The sequence below is a fragment of the Anguilla anguilla genome, chromosome 12, assembly GCF_013347855.1.
Source record: "Anguilla anguilla isolate fAngAng1 chromosome 12, fAngAng1.pri, whole genome shotgun sequence".
Taxonomy (NCBI): domain Eukaryota; kingdom Metazoa; phylum Chordata; class Actinopteri; order Anguilliformes; family Anguillidae; genus Anguilla; species Anguilla anguilla.
The window spans coordinates 3,451,405-3,467,340 of record NC_049212.1 but is presented as its reverse complement, the minus strand read 5'-3'; the positions used below and the strand labels follow the sequence as shown (position 1 = coordinate 3,467,340).

Sequence of the window (15,936 nt, the reverse complement as noted above, 5' to 3'; positions counted from 1 at the left end):
TAGCCTTGAAGATAATCAGCCTACAGTAGTTAGCCTACTGATGAAATAAAAAGAAAAATACATCGGTAAATCGAGTTGATCAAAATGTGCTGGAATAGTTCATATAAAAAATAAACTAATTCAGGAGAACAAAATGCTCTTTCAAACATACTGTGAAACTTGTAACCCACTGTCCTTATCCACTATTCCACTTTGAAACTGTTCCAGCAATTTGGAATAAAGGTTCAAACATTAGCTTCCTGAATATAATTGTTTCCTTGAACTTGAATAATACTGTATTACACAACTGAATTGGCACAGACTTTGGCTGTTTTGCTGAGTATGCCAAACCCCACCACCACCACCTGTAAACGGGGGAATGAGGGGAAGTTTTAAATCATTGTTCTGACATCTTATTGTAGACACATTGTTCAGAGAATACGGATATGGTCCTGACAGTTTTGATCTCTTTACTACCTTTTACATTTTGTCCCCGGACTCCCCATTACTGCTGTGGCCAGTGGCTATGGAGAGAATAAAAACATTTTCAAGAAAATGTTGTTTCAATTATTGGCTTTTGGAGGAAAAAAAACACACTTTACCAGAATTGATGGGTTCCAGGGGTCTGCCTGGAACTCAGGAGGGTGGAGTTATAGAAACGTATTCCTGTAATTATTGTGTATTCACATGCGGCTTTGCTAGCATGATTTAATGTTAGCAAAGCCAGAGTGGATTTTCATCCACTCTGTCTATTCCGTTTTCCTTTTGGCGGCTCAGCTAGTGTTCAAGACTTGACATGCATGCATCTCCCCTCAGACAGTGACACTGCCAGCAAGATGGACGTTTCCCATATAGCACTGCTGCTCCTGGTCCTGGTCCTGGTGTGCATGGTCTCTCACTCCGGTGAGTATGTTTTAAATGTCTGAAAGGGAAATATAAAGTGCTCATGCTAGCGGTATTTACTAAAAGCGTAGAATAGCGCCTTTAGTGGGAACACAAACAAAATAGGCTTTTCTGGAAAAAATAACCAAATATTTTACATTGCATCCATCGAGAAAAAGTTAAAAGCAGCAGATTTCTGTTCTTTACTTCTGCAGCTCATATTAACTTCTGCTGTGGGAAAACGTACCCCGAGTCCCCAGTGTTGGTACTGGGCCAGTCGTTCACCGCCACCTGCGTCTTGTCTGAGGACAGGATGAGAGAGACAGGAGCCACCGCCAAGGACGTATTCTGGGAGTTTAGGAACACGCGGGTGCCCGAGGAGCTCTACACCAGAATCAATGACTCCACCGTCAGCGTGACCGTCAACGTCACCAGGGAGCTGGAGAACCCTCTGAAGTGCAACGTCTTAGCCCGCTCTCCCTCAAACATGGGCATTAGGAATGTGCACTGCTTGTTTTTCACTGTAGGGTGTAAGTATCACTGTAAAAGTTACCCCTCCCCAATGAAGTGCTGATGTGTGGTGTGCTCTGTGATGCTTTGTATAAGTTGTGGAACGTGCATAGAAATTCTACATGTTCACTCGATTGGTTAGTTATGAAATTAGTAATGTAAAGAAAATAATAATTGCCAGGATTATAATCATCTTGAAAAGCATTCATAACTATATGCATGTCAGGCATATATTATGAATGTTCTTATATCCATATTATTTTTGATATTATGGTTTTGTTGCTGTAAAAGCAATGGATTCTGTCGGGCAGTGACTACTGACATTATTTAGTGTGTATCAGGCAGTAGTCCTCTTGTTCTTTGATGGTAATTAAATTATTAAACTGTTCAGTATGTTTCATATTATTCTTAAAATGTGCTGCACTATGAATTTTTTTCAGATCCCCCTGAAAAGCCAGACAATTTGTCATGCATCGTGCTTCAGTCTGGCAAGGGTCTTTCCCCCATCATGACCTGCTTTTGGAATCCTGGGGAGAGAGACCCCATTCTCAACACCACATACACACTGCTTGTCGAAACGTACGTTTTCCTTTAAAAATGCAATGCTTCCAAAAACTTTACACCAATGTGAACTTTTACCTCTACTGGTATTGTACAGTACGTGGGCAGGAGTGTAGCAGAATGGCTGGGGAACTGGGCTCTTTTCTTAAAAGTTTACAGGCTTGATTCACCGCTGATGTCCTGTCATTGTAGCCTTGAGGCATGTGTAGCAAACAAAAGGTATTGTCTAGACTTTCTCCTTGCACTTTACAACAAGGATACTCAAATTTGCCCGTGGATGCCAGATTCTCATGCTTCTCCTTGTAATCAGGGACTGGTGGGCCTTCAGGTGAGTGAATGGTCTGCCCGGTCTGTGACATCAATCAGTCAGTTAACCAATCAGGTAGAAAGATAGACTAACAGTACTGTTGGCCTTGAGGGTATCTGAACACCATGTATAAGGTGATCAAAAGACTGTCTCTGTCCTTATTCCTTAATGTTCACAGATGTCCAATGATTACATTTGAACAGATACAGATTAATATTCTTAACATGTTTCTTTAATATGAAAAAATAAATAATGTTTATTTGAATTGCACCTGAAGATATCTATTATCCTTTTCTGATTACGATGATGTCATTCGTTTTTTCCCCCCCTCAGTATTGTGAATGGAGAGAAATACAGAGCTGCAGCCAGGAGAGACAGGGGGTCTGTAGTCTTCAGGATCTACCCTACGTTCATGTTGCTGAATATAAGCGTGGAGGTGGAGAACCCGCTGGGGAAGGTCCGATCGGATGCGGTGACCCTGGATTCAGAATACATCGGTACACTGCGGTCGGCCCGGCTTTGGTTTTAGCATTATCTGTACCCACGCCGCTAATCACGCCTGTCCCGTTCTGCAGTGAAAACCGACCCCCCAAAGAATGTGGAAGTGGTCTCTGAGGAGGGGTTTCCCACATCTCTGCTTGTGCGTTGGGAACACCCCATTGAAGAGGTCTACATCACCCTCAAGTACAACATCCGCTACTGCCCAGCTGGGGCCCACATGTGGTCGCAGGTAGATATGCAGGAAATACACACTCGTGTTTCTCTTCCACAAATAATCGGATAGGTATTACTGCATACGTGCACACATACCGAAAGCAAAAGGCATATGTTAGCTTTTAACGAGAAACAAGTGGACTTTGAATACATGCACATGCCTCGCAATTACTCAGCAAGTTTTCAGTATACATTACATTCAGCCTAAACTTCGTTAAACTTGTTCCAGCACATGGTATTGTAGACTGTCCTGGAAAATCCATATTACTATCAGCCAGCAGCAATTGACAGGTTGCTATTCATAAAATTGAGTGTGGCCTCCTTGGGTTATTGCAGATGCTATATCATGTGTACGTATGATCATTGCTCATCTCGCTGAAAATGTGTCCCATGTCATAAGTTACATTTTGTGATGGTTTTACCCAAAATATTTAGGACAAATCTGCAAAAAGCTACAGTTCTGGGATGGCCCGGAATAATATGTGATTGTTTATATATAAATATAAAGGGTATTCCTATGAAATATGAAAATATTCTTGATTGTCATTAAATGTATTGATTTTCTGTCCTAGGTCCCTCCTAGTGATTTGGTAAGCGGCAGAAAGTCTTTTAGACTGCAGTACCTGGAGCCCTACACGGACTACGTGGTGCAGGTGCGGTGCATGCACGAGGAAGGCCACGGCTACTGGAGCGAGTGGAGCCGGAATGTCAGCACGCGCACGCCGGAAGCCAGTACGTCCCCGCCAGAGCAGAGCACGGCTCGCACGGCTCAGGCAGAGCGCCCGCCGCCTCGCTTCCCGACCGCGCGCTCCCAGCCGATCGCCGCTGCGCAACTGCGCCTGCTCTTAGCGTCGCCATGCCTTTAGCGAGCGTTGAGACCAGAGACTGTAAAAAATATGGACAAAGCTACTGTGACGTCACCCATTGCCTCTCCGTGGGTCTGTAAAACACGTTTTGAAGCTCAGTGGCGGGCGCGGCCATGTTGTCGATTTGGAGCCAAAACCATAGAGTTGAGAGGTTCTGTGATTTTTTACAATGTGATTGACAGTCCGGTGCGGAAAAGCCCATCAGCCTGAACGAACGATTGCAGAACGAACTCGAGGCTAGCTGACTGTCTGCCGTTACGTTTTAAAAAGGGCAAGGCCACTTCGACTGTTGAGTTTGACGTGGGTGCGTCAGGGTCAGAAAAGCACGTCGTAAACGTACTTATGCCATTCACCCAATAAAAAGTCGCGAGAGCAAGGAGCATTGAACTGCACGTTTGTCATCCCAAAACTGTTCGCGCCATAAAATGTGCACTTAGCATGTCCGCTTCCTGTTTCTTAAGAGAAACGTTTGCCGTTAGACGCTATAAATAGCTGCGGCCTGTGTGCGTTACTATGGCTATGCGCTTATTCTCTTATCATTTTTATGAAGAGGCTCTGTCCGCAGCCCGGCTCACCCACCTGCTCCCTCTCCTGCAGCTCGGTCAGCATGACGACAGAGTGGCACCTCCACTCCCACACCATCCTCCAGAAGTCCTCCACCGTCTGGGCCAGGGGGCCCTGCGTGGCCATGTAGTGATCCTTCTGCCTGTGGCCCTGCTCAAGACCAGCACAGCATCATGAGCACAGAGTTACACAGCAGCACAGTTACACAACTCAGAGCCACACCGCCTATACCACGTTATAACCTCGTATGAGCTCTCCACACACATCTTATGTCATCTCCACGCACTTCCTGCTCACACTTTCAGTTAAACTGCAGTTTTTACAGAGAAATGTCACAGTTCTCCTCTCACTTCTAACATTTCTAGTTTACATGTCAGTAGGGGGCTTGAAAGACTAAAGTTCCTTGAAAAAGAAATGCAATGACTTTTCCAGAATAAAATGAGGGCCTAGTGTCCAGTGGGACGTTCCGAGCACAAACCAGGAAATGAACTTCACCAAGCAGACCGGTGAACGCCTGGTACTGTACATGCAGTGAAAGCCAGCATGGCTTATTAGGGCTGTGGATGGGTGCTTACGTCTATGAAGGAGGCGTTGATGTAATCTGTGAATTCCTGGCCCCTTTTCATAGACAGAGTTACTTTGTTGAAATCATCTAGGAACAAAAACAAGTTTTAGGAAACAGAATCAGCTTTGTGCTCTAATTATCACATATATATGTGTGTCTATATATATATATATATATATATATATATATATATATATATATATATATATATATATATACCATCCCATATTTAGCATTTACCAGAAATTGTATGCCTACACAATTATTGATATTAACTGACTGAGTTAGCCACTTGTTTCTTGGCATCACTGTTGTGTGAATGTTAAGACTACATCCATTTGAAATGGCAAGATGAAGAAGTCCAGGACAGGTCACAGAAATGTAGAAACCAAGGGGTAGTATTGCTTTGGAACCATGCTTATTGAGTTTCTTTCAAACACGGAATAGTTTTTGCTTCAGCATGCCATTGACAATATATTCCTTTAATATAATTTTAGGAAGAAATATTTTTGCATGTGCTGTATGTGTTTAGAGATGTATTTATGTTTGGCATTATTGTATATGCGTATTAGCTTTCATGTTGAAAACCATTAAACAAATTGATGTTACAAAGTACAGGCCTGAAAACAGTAGAAATTCTGACAAGAAAACCATAAAGAAATAGAATGTTCAAGTAGGTTAGAATGTTCAGTATTGTTTATCTCTATTATGTCACAGTGGAAGATGTGATAAAATGCTAACTATTATCAACTGATTGTCAGATTGGACATTTTACACACTGTTGGTAACTGCTTTTATAGTCACGAGTATTTTATTTCAAGAAAAAGGAGGATAATGGCATCAAAACTTGTACTTGTTGATTTTCTGGGACCGTGGCCTCCTTCTCTGTGAGTATAACCCTTCGGCTTCACCTTGAACAGTGTGTCCAAGCTTTTATTAATTCATCAGAACTGATTTAGCTGTAAATATAACTAATTTCTAAAAGATTAGATGAGATCTATCTCTGTGACAATGACAAATCATAACACTAACAGCCAGTCTCTCTGTGAAAGAGTACATGCCAATTAAATATAATAATACATGAAATGTTTGTATTAATAATAATAATAATAATAATAATAATAATAATAATAATAATATTGTATTTCTGCATGTTGCCATTACTGTGTCAATTCAATTACCCTCCAATGTAAAGGCCAGCTATTCCACATGTATAACATACTATAGCTAACAGTGCTCAATCTTCATTTGGGGTGAGGAGCAAAAACTGGGCTATTGACTATCAACATTATTTGAACATGAACTTTCAGGCTTCATATAATTCCAAAGATTCATAGCTTCTGTGATGTCACAGTGGGGAGGTGTAGAATGCAGGGAGATGTCATCAGACGAAACGTTTGTAGTTAGAACACAGGTTGTGTTCAAAAAACCACACTAGTAAACTACGGTATTTACGCCGCATCATGTCATATGGGAGTGGCCGAAATAGACCACTGAAGCGTGACGTAATTATACACCCAAATAAGGAATGCCTGTTCCATCACTTCACCAGGCTAACGGGAACATGGATATAATGTTACAGTGATTACGTCTTTTTGTAGGCCAAACGGGGACGCTTCTTTCGCCATGGGTTCCCTCGGCATATTTCCAATGCTTTTCCCCCATAAGGATTTCGTTTTTTAGACAGCTGCCAGAAAGCGACCGTTGTTGTAAAAACTTAGTTTAAAAGCACATTGCAGCTTCGAAACCCACTGTTGAGATATTAATGGAGATACAAATCCTGAAACGCTTACGGTTTACGTTAACCACATACCTTATTTTCAGCAGAAAACGAAATCCCTATTGGGAGAAAGCATTGGAATCTCGACGGCTCAAAAACGCAAACTTATTTCCGGGTATTAGGACTACAAACTTGTATTGGGATATCTCAGAACTGGCAGTAAAATACGAGAATGTGTGAATGCAGAAAGAAAAATGGCTTCGACGGCTAGGAACTTGCCAACCGCTCAAGTTAACAAAACCGTATAATTTTTTTCCCCTGTATTTTAATTTTATACACGACATTTTGAGTTTCACAATTGAATGTACAACGGTTGATAAACACTTCCCAAGTCGAAGCAATGGAAAGTCTTTCGCCTTATATACGCGGTAATCAGATAGCCTGGCTGCTCCTGCAATCCTTCTGTCCTATTTGAGGCTATTGCATAGATAAGCAATATAGCAGGTTAAGTGCAAATAAGTGATTTGAAATAAAATTCAGTTCAGTCAAATTCATTAAAACTTGAACAGTCCTTCTTCTGGTCAATCAGCAGTAGCCTAATTTAGTCTCCACTTAGGGCTGCTCTTCAACAATATGTTTAGACACTGTTAGCTGGTATGAAGCCAACAGCTAATCTCACCCCTCAGCCCGAAAAAGAAAGGAAAAGGCGAGGATGGAGAGGTGGAAGGGGAGAGAAAGAAGGGGGGGACATGGAAAAGAAGAGAGTGGAGGAGAAGGGTGATTAAAAAAAAGGGAGGGGGAAAAGGTGGAGGGTGAGGCTAGCCCAAAAAAAGAGGAGATTGAGATGGAGGATAAAAAAGGAGGATGCAGGGAGAGTGACAGGCGGGGCCAGGGATGGTGAAGAGGGGGACTAAGGAAGAAGAGAGAAAGCGGCTTAGGAAAATCTGGAAGATAGAGATGAAGAGGAGGCTGGCTTTGAAAAAGCAGAGCGAGGAAGACGCCGGGCCAACAAATGAGAAGAGAAAGAGTGATGAGGATGAGGAGGAGCTCAGGAAGAAAACAAAGAATACTGCAGAGGGGAAAGACCCGGGTCTAAGGAAGCATTTGATGAAAATTAAGAACCAAAAAGAAGCAAAGCAAAAAGAGCTAAAAGAGGCGGAGCTTCAGAAGATTGCTAAGAAACAACCAAAAGTGGCGGACCTTCAGAAGATTGCTAAGAAACAACCAAAAGTGGCGGACCTTCAGAAGATTGCTAAGAAACAACCAAAACTGGTGGACCTTCAGAAGATTGCTAAGAAAGGGCCCAAAGAGGCAGAGCTGCAGAGCAAGATCACTAAGGCCTCATCAAAAACTAAGAAGAGAAAAAGCAATGAGGATGAGGACCTGCTTGAGAAGAAAACAAAGGACACTGAAGAGGAGAAAGACCCAGGTTTAAAGAAGCATTTGGTGAAAATTAAGAAGCAAAAAGAAGCAAAGCGAAAAGAGCTAAAAGAGGCGGAGCATCAGAAGATTTCTAAGAAACAGCCAAAAGAGGCGGACCTTCAGAAGGAGATCAATAAGAAACAGCCAAAAGAGGCGGACCTTCAGAAGATTAGAAAGGGCCCAAAGAGGCGGAGCTTCAGAAGCTGATTGGTAAGAATGAGCCAAACAGGCAGAGCTTCTGAAGGAAGTGATTCAGCAGAAGAAAGAGGTGGGGATTCAGACGGAGATGATTACTGTGGCACAGAAAGAAGTGGAGCTTCAGGAGCTGATTGGTAAGAACGGGCCAAAACAGGCAGAGCTTCTGAAGGAAGTGATTCAGCAGAAGAAAGAGGTGGGGATTCAGACAGAGATGATTACTGTGGCACAGAAAGAGGCAGAGCTTCAGGAGGAGATTACTCAGAATGAGCAAAAAGAGCTAAAGCTTCTGATGGAGATGATAAAGAAGAAGAAAAATGACAATGATTAAGGAGAGAAAAGAGGCGGGCCTTCAGAAGGAGGTTATTAAGGAGAAAAAAGAGGCGGGGTTTCAGGGGAGGAGATTAAAAAAGCACAAAAAGAGGTGGGGCTTCAGGAGGAGGTTATTGAGAAGGCACAAAAAGAGGCGGGGCTTCACAAGATTGACAAGGAGAAAAAAGATTATTCAAGAGAGAAAAAAAAGCGGAGCTTCAGGCACAAAAAGAGGTGGGGCTTCCGGAGGGAGAGAAAGAAACTAAAAATTCCCTGCTAGAGGCAGAGAAAAATGAGGTGGGGTCCAATGAGCTGATGAAAAAGGAGAAAGAAGTGGAGCTCCGAAAAAAGGTGAAGAAGAAAAAGCGCAAAGAGGTGGGGCTTCATGAGACTGACAAGGAGAAAAAAGAGGTGGGCCTTTTTAAGATTATTCAGGAGAAAAAAGAGGCGGAGCTTCAGAATGAGTTATGGTTATGAATATGAAGCCAAAAGGGACAAAAACAAAGAAGAGAAGAAAGAGCGAGGTCCTGCAAGAGGAGCTTAAGGAGGACTCCGCCAGGAGAAGGGGATCTGAAGGAGAAATGGAGACTCATGGAAGAGAGCAACAAGTTTGCTGATACTATGAAGGTGTGTATACACACACACACACACACACACTGTACAGACACACACACACGTAGCTCAGAAAGATGAATTCAAGAATGGGGGAAACTCTATGTAACAGCTTACTCTTGCTCTTACCATAGCAGAAGCAGGAGGACACCAGGCTGCCTGCTGTCTTTGAAAAAGAAGCCCGGACAGGACAGTAAACCCATGAGACCCATTAAGATTATGAAGGAAGAAGAAGGAAACCAGCAGCGGAGATGGTACAGAGGAAGGTACAAATGGAAGTTCCTTGAACACAGGGGACCGCTGTTCATCGCAGAATGCCAGCCCCTTCCCGATGGTGTCAGTTTCTACTATGATGGTGAGCACGGAGACGTAGCTAGAAACCACTTGACTTTGCATGTTTGCATGTCTAGGGAAAGATGAGTGTGTGTTGTTACCTGAGGAAATGTGTGTGTGTGTGTGTGTGTGTGTGTGTGTGTATGTGTGTGTGTGTGTGTGTGTGTGTGTGTGTATGTGTGTGTGTGTGTGTGTGTGTGTATGTGTGTGTGTGTGTGTGTGTGTGTGTGTATGTGTGTGTGTGTGTGTGTGTGTGTGCTCTGGCCTCAGGGTGAGCAGTGAAACTGAATCCCCATGCAGAGGAAGTGGCCTTCTTCTACGCTCAGATGCTGGACCATGAGTACACTGCCAAAGAGGTTATCCGTAACAACTTTCTTACAGACTGGAGAAAGGTGAGAAATGGGGGGAGAAGGGGGTTGGGGGGGGGGGGTGATGGAGGCTTGGCTGTCCGTGTTTAATTGATTTTGGTGGGATGATTTGTTCAGCCCTTTGTTAATCGGTTCCTTGGTTATGTTTCTCTGAACAGGAGATGACTCCAGAGGAGAGCATGTTGATAATTGACCTGGATAAGTATGATTTTGGGGAGCTGTTCAACCTGCATAAGAGGAGGGTGGAGGCCCAACATGTGCAAGGAGGAGAAACAGGTAGGCGTGGCATCATCACCAGGTGGGCGGGGTTAAGTCTGACAGCTCGGGTCATTCTTCAGTATTTCCTTTTCCTCTCTACCTGACCCACCTGCTCCCAGTGTTCACTTGTTACTACTTGTGTGTTTTCAGGCCATCAAAGCGGCCAATGAGAGGCTTACTGAAGAGTATGGCTACTGCACTCTGGACCAGAGCGCATTGGAAACTTCCAGATTGAGGCCCCAGGCCTGTTCCGTGGCCGAGGGGACCACCCCAAACGGCATGCCGAAGAGGAGGATTCAGCCTGAGGATGTCATCATCAACTGCAGCAAGTAAGAGGCATGCTGGGAGCTAGAGGCATGGTGGGAGTAAAGCCTGCTGGGAGTTAGAGGCATGTTGCTAAATGTGATACATTCTGGGAGTGAGTGCATGTTGCTAAATGTGATACATTCTGGGAGTGAGGGCATGTTGGTACGTGTGATACATTCTGGAAGTGAGGGCATGTTGGTACGTGTGATACATTCTGGGAGTGAGTGCATGTTGGTACGTGTGATGCATGCTGGGAGTTAGGGCATGTTCCTAAATGTGATGCATTCTGGGAGTGAGGGTATGTTGGTATGTGTGATGCATGCCTGGAGTGAGGGCATGTTGGTAGAATAAGGAAAACACCACCCTCACCCTCCCCACAGATAATCCATAATCCCAGAGCCCCCTGCTGGTCACAGGTGGAAGGAAGTTCGCCATGACAACATCATTACATGGCTGGCCAGCTGGACAGAGAACATGCACAGCTCCTGCGAATATATCACACTTCATGCCAGCTCCAAGCTTAAGGTACACGTTGGACCCAACCCACACAAGGCAGTAACGGTTTGCTACAGAAACCACACTAGATATGACCAGTATAGACCAGTAAGTGATGCAACAGCAGGCAAAGTAAACCTTTTGCACTGTCCGCCCAGGGTGAGAAAGACTGGGAGAAGTACGAGGTGGCCCGGAGACTGAGCTCCTACGTGGACCAGATCCGGTCCCAGTACTACCAGGACATGGATTCCAAAGAGATGCTGATACGGCAGAGAGCCACTGCTCTCTACTTCATCGATAAGGTGAGTGGAGGGCGGGACTTCCTGTCTGAGACAGGTCTCTGCTGTCATTGGCTGAGCACATGGCCTGAAGGTGTGACGTGGAAACGACTGCCACCCTTCAGTTTGAGATGCTAAGGTCCAATGCGTTATCGTTACGACCGAATCACGAAACGAACGGAGATTCGATTTGCCGCCGCAGCTGGCCCTGAGGGCGGGGAACGAGAAGGTGGCGGGGAGACAGCGGACACGGTGGGCTGCTGCTCCCTCCGTGTGGAGCACCTCACTCTGCACAGGCACCTGGGCGAGGACGAGTACGTGGTGGAGTTTGACTTCCCGGGAAAAGACTCCATCTGCTACTGCAGCCGAGTGCCCGTCGTCAAGAGGGTGAGTTTAGACATCGGCCTGAACGCTTCCTCAATGTTTCCTCAGCGCTGCGTTTACGTTTCTTGTTTATGTTTATCTGGAATGGTTCCGATGCACTGTCCTGTTGTTTTGTGCTCCAGGTCTATAAAAATCTATAGCTGAATGGAGAATCTCTTTGTGTGTGTGTGTGTGTGTCTATAACTCCCACTCTCTCATCCCTGCTCAGACGTCCACTCTGAATAAGTATCTCAGTTCTCTGATGCCTGGTCTGACCGCCAAAGTGTTTCGCACCTACAACGCCTCCATAACCCTGCAGAAAAGACTGGCAGAACTGTCCTGCAGTGAGTATCTACACCTCTGCTCCATCTAACACACCTGTACACTTACCTGTTACCTGTCCCATCCCTACAGTATTAAGCACCATATATGAGTTATGTAATCATACCGACATCCAATTATATAAACCTGTGCATCTAATAAAGTCACTCCTAATCACAGTCAAACCCCACCCCACCCCCCCCCCCCCCCCCCCCTCTCTCTCTCTCTCTCTTGATAGAATCAGATGGCCAAGCTGAGAAGCTGCGGGCCTACAACAGGGCAAACTGCGTAGTTGCAGTTCTCTGTAACCACCAACGGGCGGAGCCAAAGAGCTTTGAGCGGTCTATGGCCAGCCTGCAGACCAAGGTACACAAGGGGGCGGAGCCATAAGCACTGGGAATATGATTAACGGAGGAAAAAGAGGTGTAGAGCACAGATTGAGGGGAAGGATAGAGGGAGGAGGAATGAAGACGGTGTCTTGTTCTTGCTCCCATGTTCTCTTTCCTGCTCTTGCAGATCAACAGTAAGACACAGGAGCTGGCCCAGGCCAAGACAGCTGAAACTGGCCAAATGAAAGGCCAAGGGCTGCACATGTGCATTATTCCCTCACAAGTGTGTGTGTGTGAGTGTGTGTGTGTGTGTGTGTGTACGTGCGTGCGTGCATGTGTGCATTCATGTGTGTGTGTGTGTGTGTGTGTAATTTAATGTGCGTGTGTGTTTCAGTGACGTTGAGAAAAAGCAGAAAGCCACTCGTCGCCTTGAGGACCAGTTACTGAATTTGAACATTCAGACCACAGACAGAGAGGAGGGCAAACAGATCGCCCTAGGAACATCCAAACTCAACTACCTGGACCCCCACCTCACCCTCGCCTGATGAGCGCACACACACACGCACACTCACTCACACACGCCACACACACACCATGCTGGAAACATTTTGAATAAAAATCAGAAGTCATCACCTTTTTCTCTGAACTATCTAAATTGTACAGTGCAGAGGGGTGAATGTGTGTGGACTGTGTCTGGTGAATTCATGCCTGGCTGTTTAATCTTCTACTCTCTCTCTCTCTCTCTCTCTCTGTCTCTCTCCAGGTGCATGAACATGAATGTGCCCATGGACAAAATCTACAACAAAAGCCAGAGAGAGAAGTTTGCCTGGGCTATCGACATGGCTGAAGCAGACTTTAAGTTCTGAGCCCGCACTGGCTGTTTAACAGCACTGACCCCCCTCCTCCCCCTACCATACCCCCACCGCATGACAAAACACAAAAAATATATTTTATTAGTACAGTGTTGAATATTACTTTGATGAATATGTATGTATTTAAGATATCTTATATAATCTAATCAAAATATATTGCAAAACAATGATATTTTTTCTGGTTTTCTTTTGTTTTTGTTTTTGTTTTTTGTTTTTTTGTGATGCCCATACTGGCTGTTTTAACAGTAATGACCCCTTCATCCCCTACCATGCCCCCACCACAAAAAAAAAAAAAAGCTTTCTCCTTTAAAGAACCATCCCAAATGATTTTACTAGTACAGTGTTGAATATTACTCTGATGAATATGCCTGTATTTAAGAAATCTTATAAGATCTAATTAAAATCAATTTCTGTTTACTTTTGTTTTTGTTTTTTGTTTTTTGATGGCTGTGCCATTTATACAACCACATGCATTTCCAGAGGAGCTAATCTCAGCATTTTGCTCAGTAGACATGTCTGGTGATGTCACAGCCTACAAACTCAACCTTATTGGCTGGAAACATAAAATGGTGGAACAGCTATGTAGCATAGTATCACACTGCACTTTTAATGAAATGGCCAAAGCATAGCAAGCTAGCCTGCTAGCTGTGTAAATGAAAAATAGAGTGTAATGGAAGCTTTTGTGATCATAGTGTAATGCCAGCCAGGCTGAGATAGCCCGCCAGCTGAATGAATGTAACATGGTATAATACTGGAAAAGCTCATTTGCTATGGCTCAGTATTTTAATAAGAATTAACAACATGGGAGATGGCTAGTTAGGGAATTTTAATAATGAAATATCAAAAGAACTGCTAGCTAGCAATAACATTTTGATAATTAGCTCGCTAAATACACTACATGGCCAAAAGTATGTGGACACCCGAATATATCACACCCATATGTGCTTGTTGAACATCATTCCAAAACCATGGGCATTAATAAGCTGGTCCCCCCTTTGCTGACTACCACTCTTCTGGGATGGCTTTCCACTAGATATTGGAACATGGTTGCAGGGATTTGCTTCCATTCAGCCGCAAGAGAATTAGTGAGGTCAGGCACAGATGTTGAGTGATAAAGTGATAATGACAACAGAATGCACGTGAAAAGTAAAATTTGAGAGGAATGGGAAGAGTTGTCACATGGTATGTCCGTCAGGACATGGTTTTTCATGTTTGGCGGAAGGTTCCCCACCCTCATGTTCTCCTTCATCATCCTCACGTTGGTCTATTTCTGATAGAAAATGAAACATCAACATTTTCATACGGGTAAATAATAATGCACATACTAGAGATGCAATGTGACTGCAAAATTAGGATGTAATTCAGTTTAAGTGAACAACGTTGCTAGTTTGCATCCATTAAACTAAAACCAGAAGTCTGTTGGATTTGCAGAGCATTCATTCCTATGGGATAGTATGGGACAGTATTCACATTGGGTGTGTTTGTGTGCCAGTGTGTATGCCTGCGTGTGTGTGTGTGTGTGTGTGTGTGTGTGTGTGTGCATGTGTTTGTGTGTGTGTGTGTCTGACACTGTAAGTTTGACATTTTAAAGCAAATTGCACCTTTCTTTTTTTTACTCTGGACTCTAATAATTCCATTGCTTGCACATCAATGCAGACGTAAATCGCACAGGCTGGAAAGACAATATAACAGGACCACAGTCGCCTCCTGCTCACAGGACAGTCTTGCAACCTAGCAACACCCCTTGGCCTGGAGGACTGAGAACCCAGGACATGGTGTCAACAGGCATGGTCTGTTTTCATGTTGTGATCTTAACATCCTTTTACCATCTCATAACTGCTCAGTGTGCTTGTCTATGTAAAACATACAGTATCTGCTGCATTTCAGTTGCTATTTATTCACAGTCCACCACATTTATCATATCATCCCCAGTATTTGCATGCACATGCATTACTTAAAATGCCTTCTTTCACTCTGTAACGTAGGTACTAGTCTTATGCAGGTTCTCCCCTGATGCCGGGGTGCCAGTGGGATCTTTTTACAAGTATATATGGACTGGAAATTAAAGTATATTTATATATAGATAAGCATGCCTGCATAAGTGCCTGGATCACAGAGGAGAGAAATACACATAGACAGAAATAACAGGTACAATCATAAGATCACACACTGTCATAAAAAAACATCTTATTACTATGACTAGATCACCAGGAGTATATTATGCAGTTTCTCTATTCCTGGAGGAGTAGGATGGGTCTCTCAGGGGTGCAGCAGGGTGTTACGCGCCTGTTCCTGTCCAGACCATATTTGGGCAAACAGAGGGAACTGTGAAACGTGGAAGGCTTGCTCAGGCTTGCATTTAAGGGACGTCCTACGAAACAGTTCTGCTGGTACCATAGTCAGGTCCGTACAAAATCATTTGGTTATGTACTTTGTCGGTGAACATGTTCATGTTCATTTGCCTTAGCCAACATGTCATCCTTTGTTCAGCCATAGGGACTGAATGTGTTCATATTTGCTCTCACTGAATTAAGCAGTGATTATGTTTATTAGAGACTTTTAATCTGAGGGTTGTGGGTTAGAGCCCCATGTTGGGCTGACAGCCTTTTATAGCGGGCTGTTTCAAATGCTGTGCCTGTATTTGTTATTGGGAATGTGCCTTTCGGTTTAAACCAATGATTTCCAAGGCAGCCATGAGTGTCCATAACTTCTGTAAGCATACTGTCAAGGTGAGGCTGTCAAGATCCGGAGTCAGGACCATCAGTTAAGATCTTCTTCTCATTGGCTAATGGTCCTGCCACCAG

General features: G+C 44.0%; 2 protein-coding genes and 1 pseudogene across 2 annotated transcripts; all 3 read left to right on the top strand.

Annotated features, from left to right (window-relative positions):
• Positions 1-851: 851 nt before the first annotated feature.
• On the top strand, positions 852-5,739 carry LOC118209979 (interleukin-6 receptor subunit beta-like). Its single transcript, XM_035385737.1, has 7 exons — positions 852-882; positions 1,077-1,391; positions 1,812-1,950; positions 2,573-2,736; positions 2,815-2,969; positions 3,526-3,685; positions 4,417-5,739. Exons 1-7 carry the CDS (start codon positions 867-869, stop codon positions 4,428-4,430), a joined length of 963 nt encoding a protein of 320 aa, XP_035241628.1. The 5' UTR covers positions 852-866; the 3' UTR covers positions 4,431-5,739.
• Positions 5,740-7,561: 1,822 nt separating this feature from the next.
• LOC118209980 (golgin subfamily A member 6-like protein 6) lies at positions 7,562-8,317 on the top strand. Its single transcript, XM_035385738.1, has one exon. The coding sequence runs from the start codon at positions 7,563-7,565 to the stop codon at positions 8,295-8,297; it is 735 nt and encodes a 244-aa protein (XP_035241629.1). The 5' UTR covers position 7,562; the 3' UTR covers positions 8,298-8,317.
• A 767-nt stretch (positions 8,318-9,084) lies between these two features.
• Positions 9,085-13,537, top strand: LOC118209977 (annotated as a pseudogene).
• The last annotated feature ends 2,399 nt before the right edge of the window (positions 13,538-15,936 follow it).

Coding starts and splice junctions, on each gene's coding strand:
- LOC118209980 (XM_035385738.1), top strand. CDS start 7,563: ATGGTGAAGAGGGGGACTAAGGAAGAAGAGAGAAAGCGGCTTAGGAAA.
- LOC118209979 (XM_035385737.1), top strand. Junction 1,392..1,811: donor CTTGTTTTTCACTGTAGGGT/GTAAGTATCACT, acceptor AATTTTTTTCAG/ATCCCCCTGAAAAGCCAGAC. Junction 2,970..3,525: donor GGGCCCACATGTGGTCGCAG/GTAGATATGCAG, acceptor TTTCTGTCCTAG/GTCCCTCCTAGTGATTTGGT.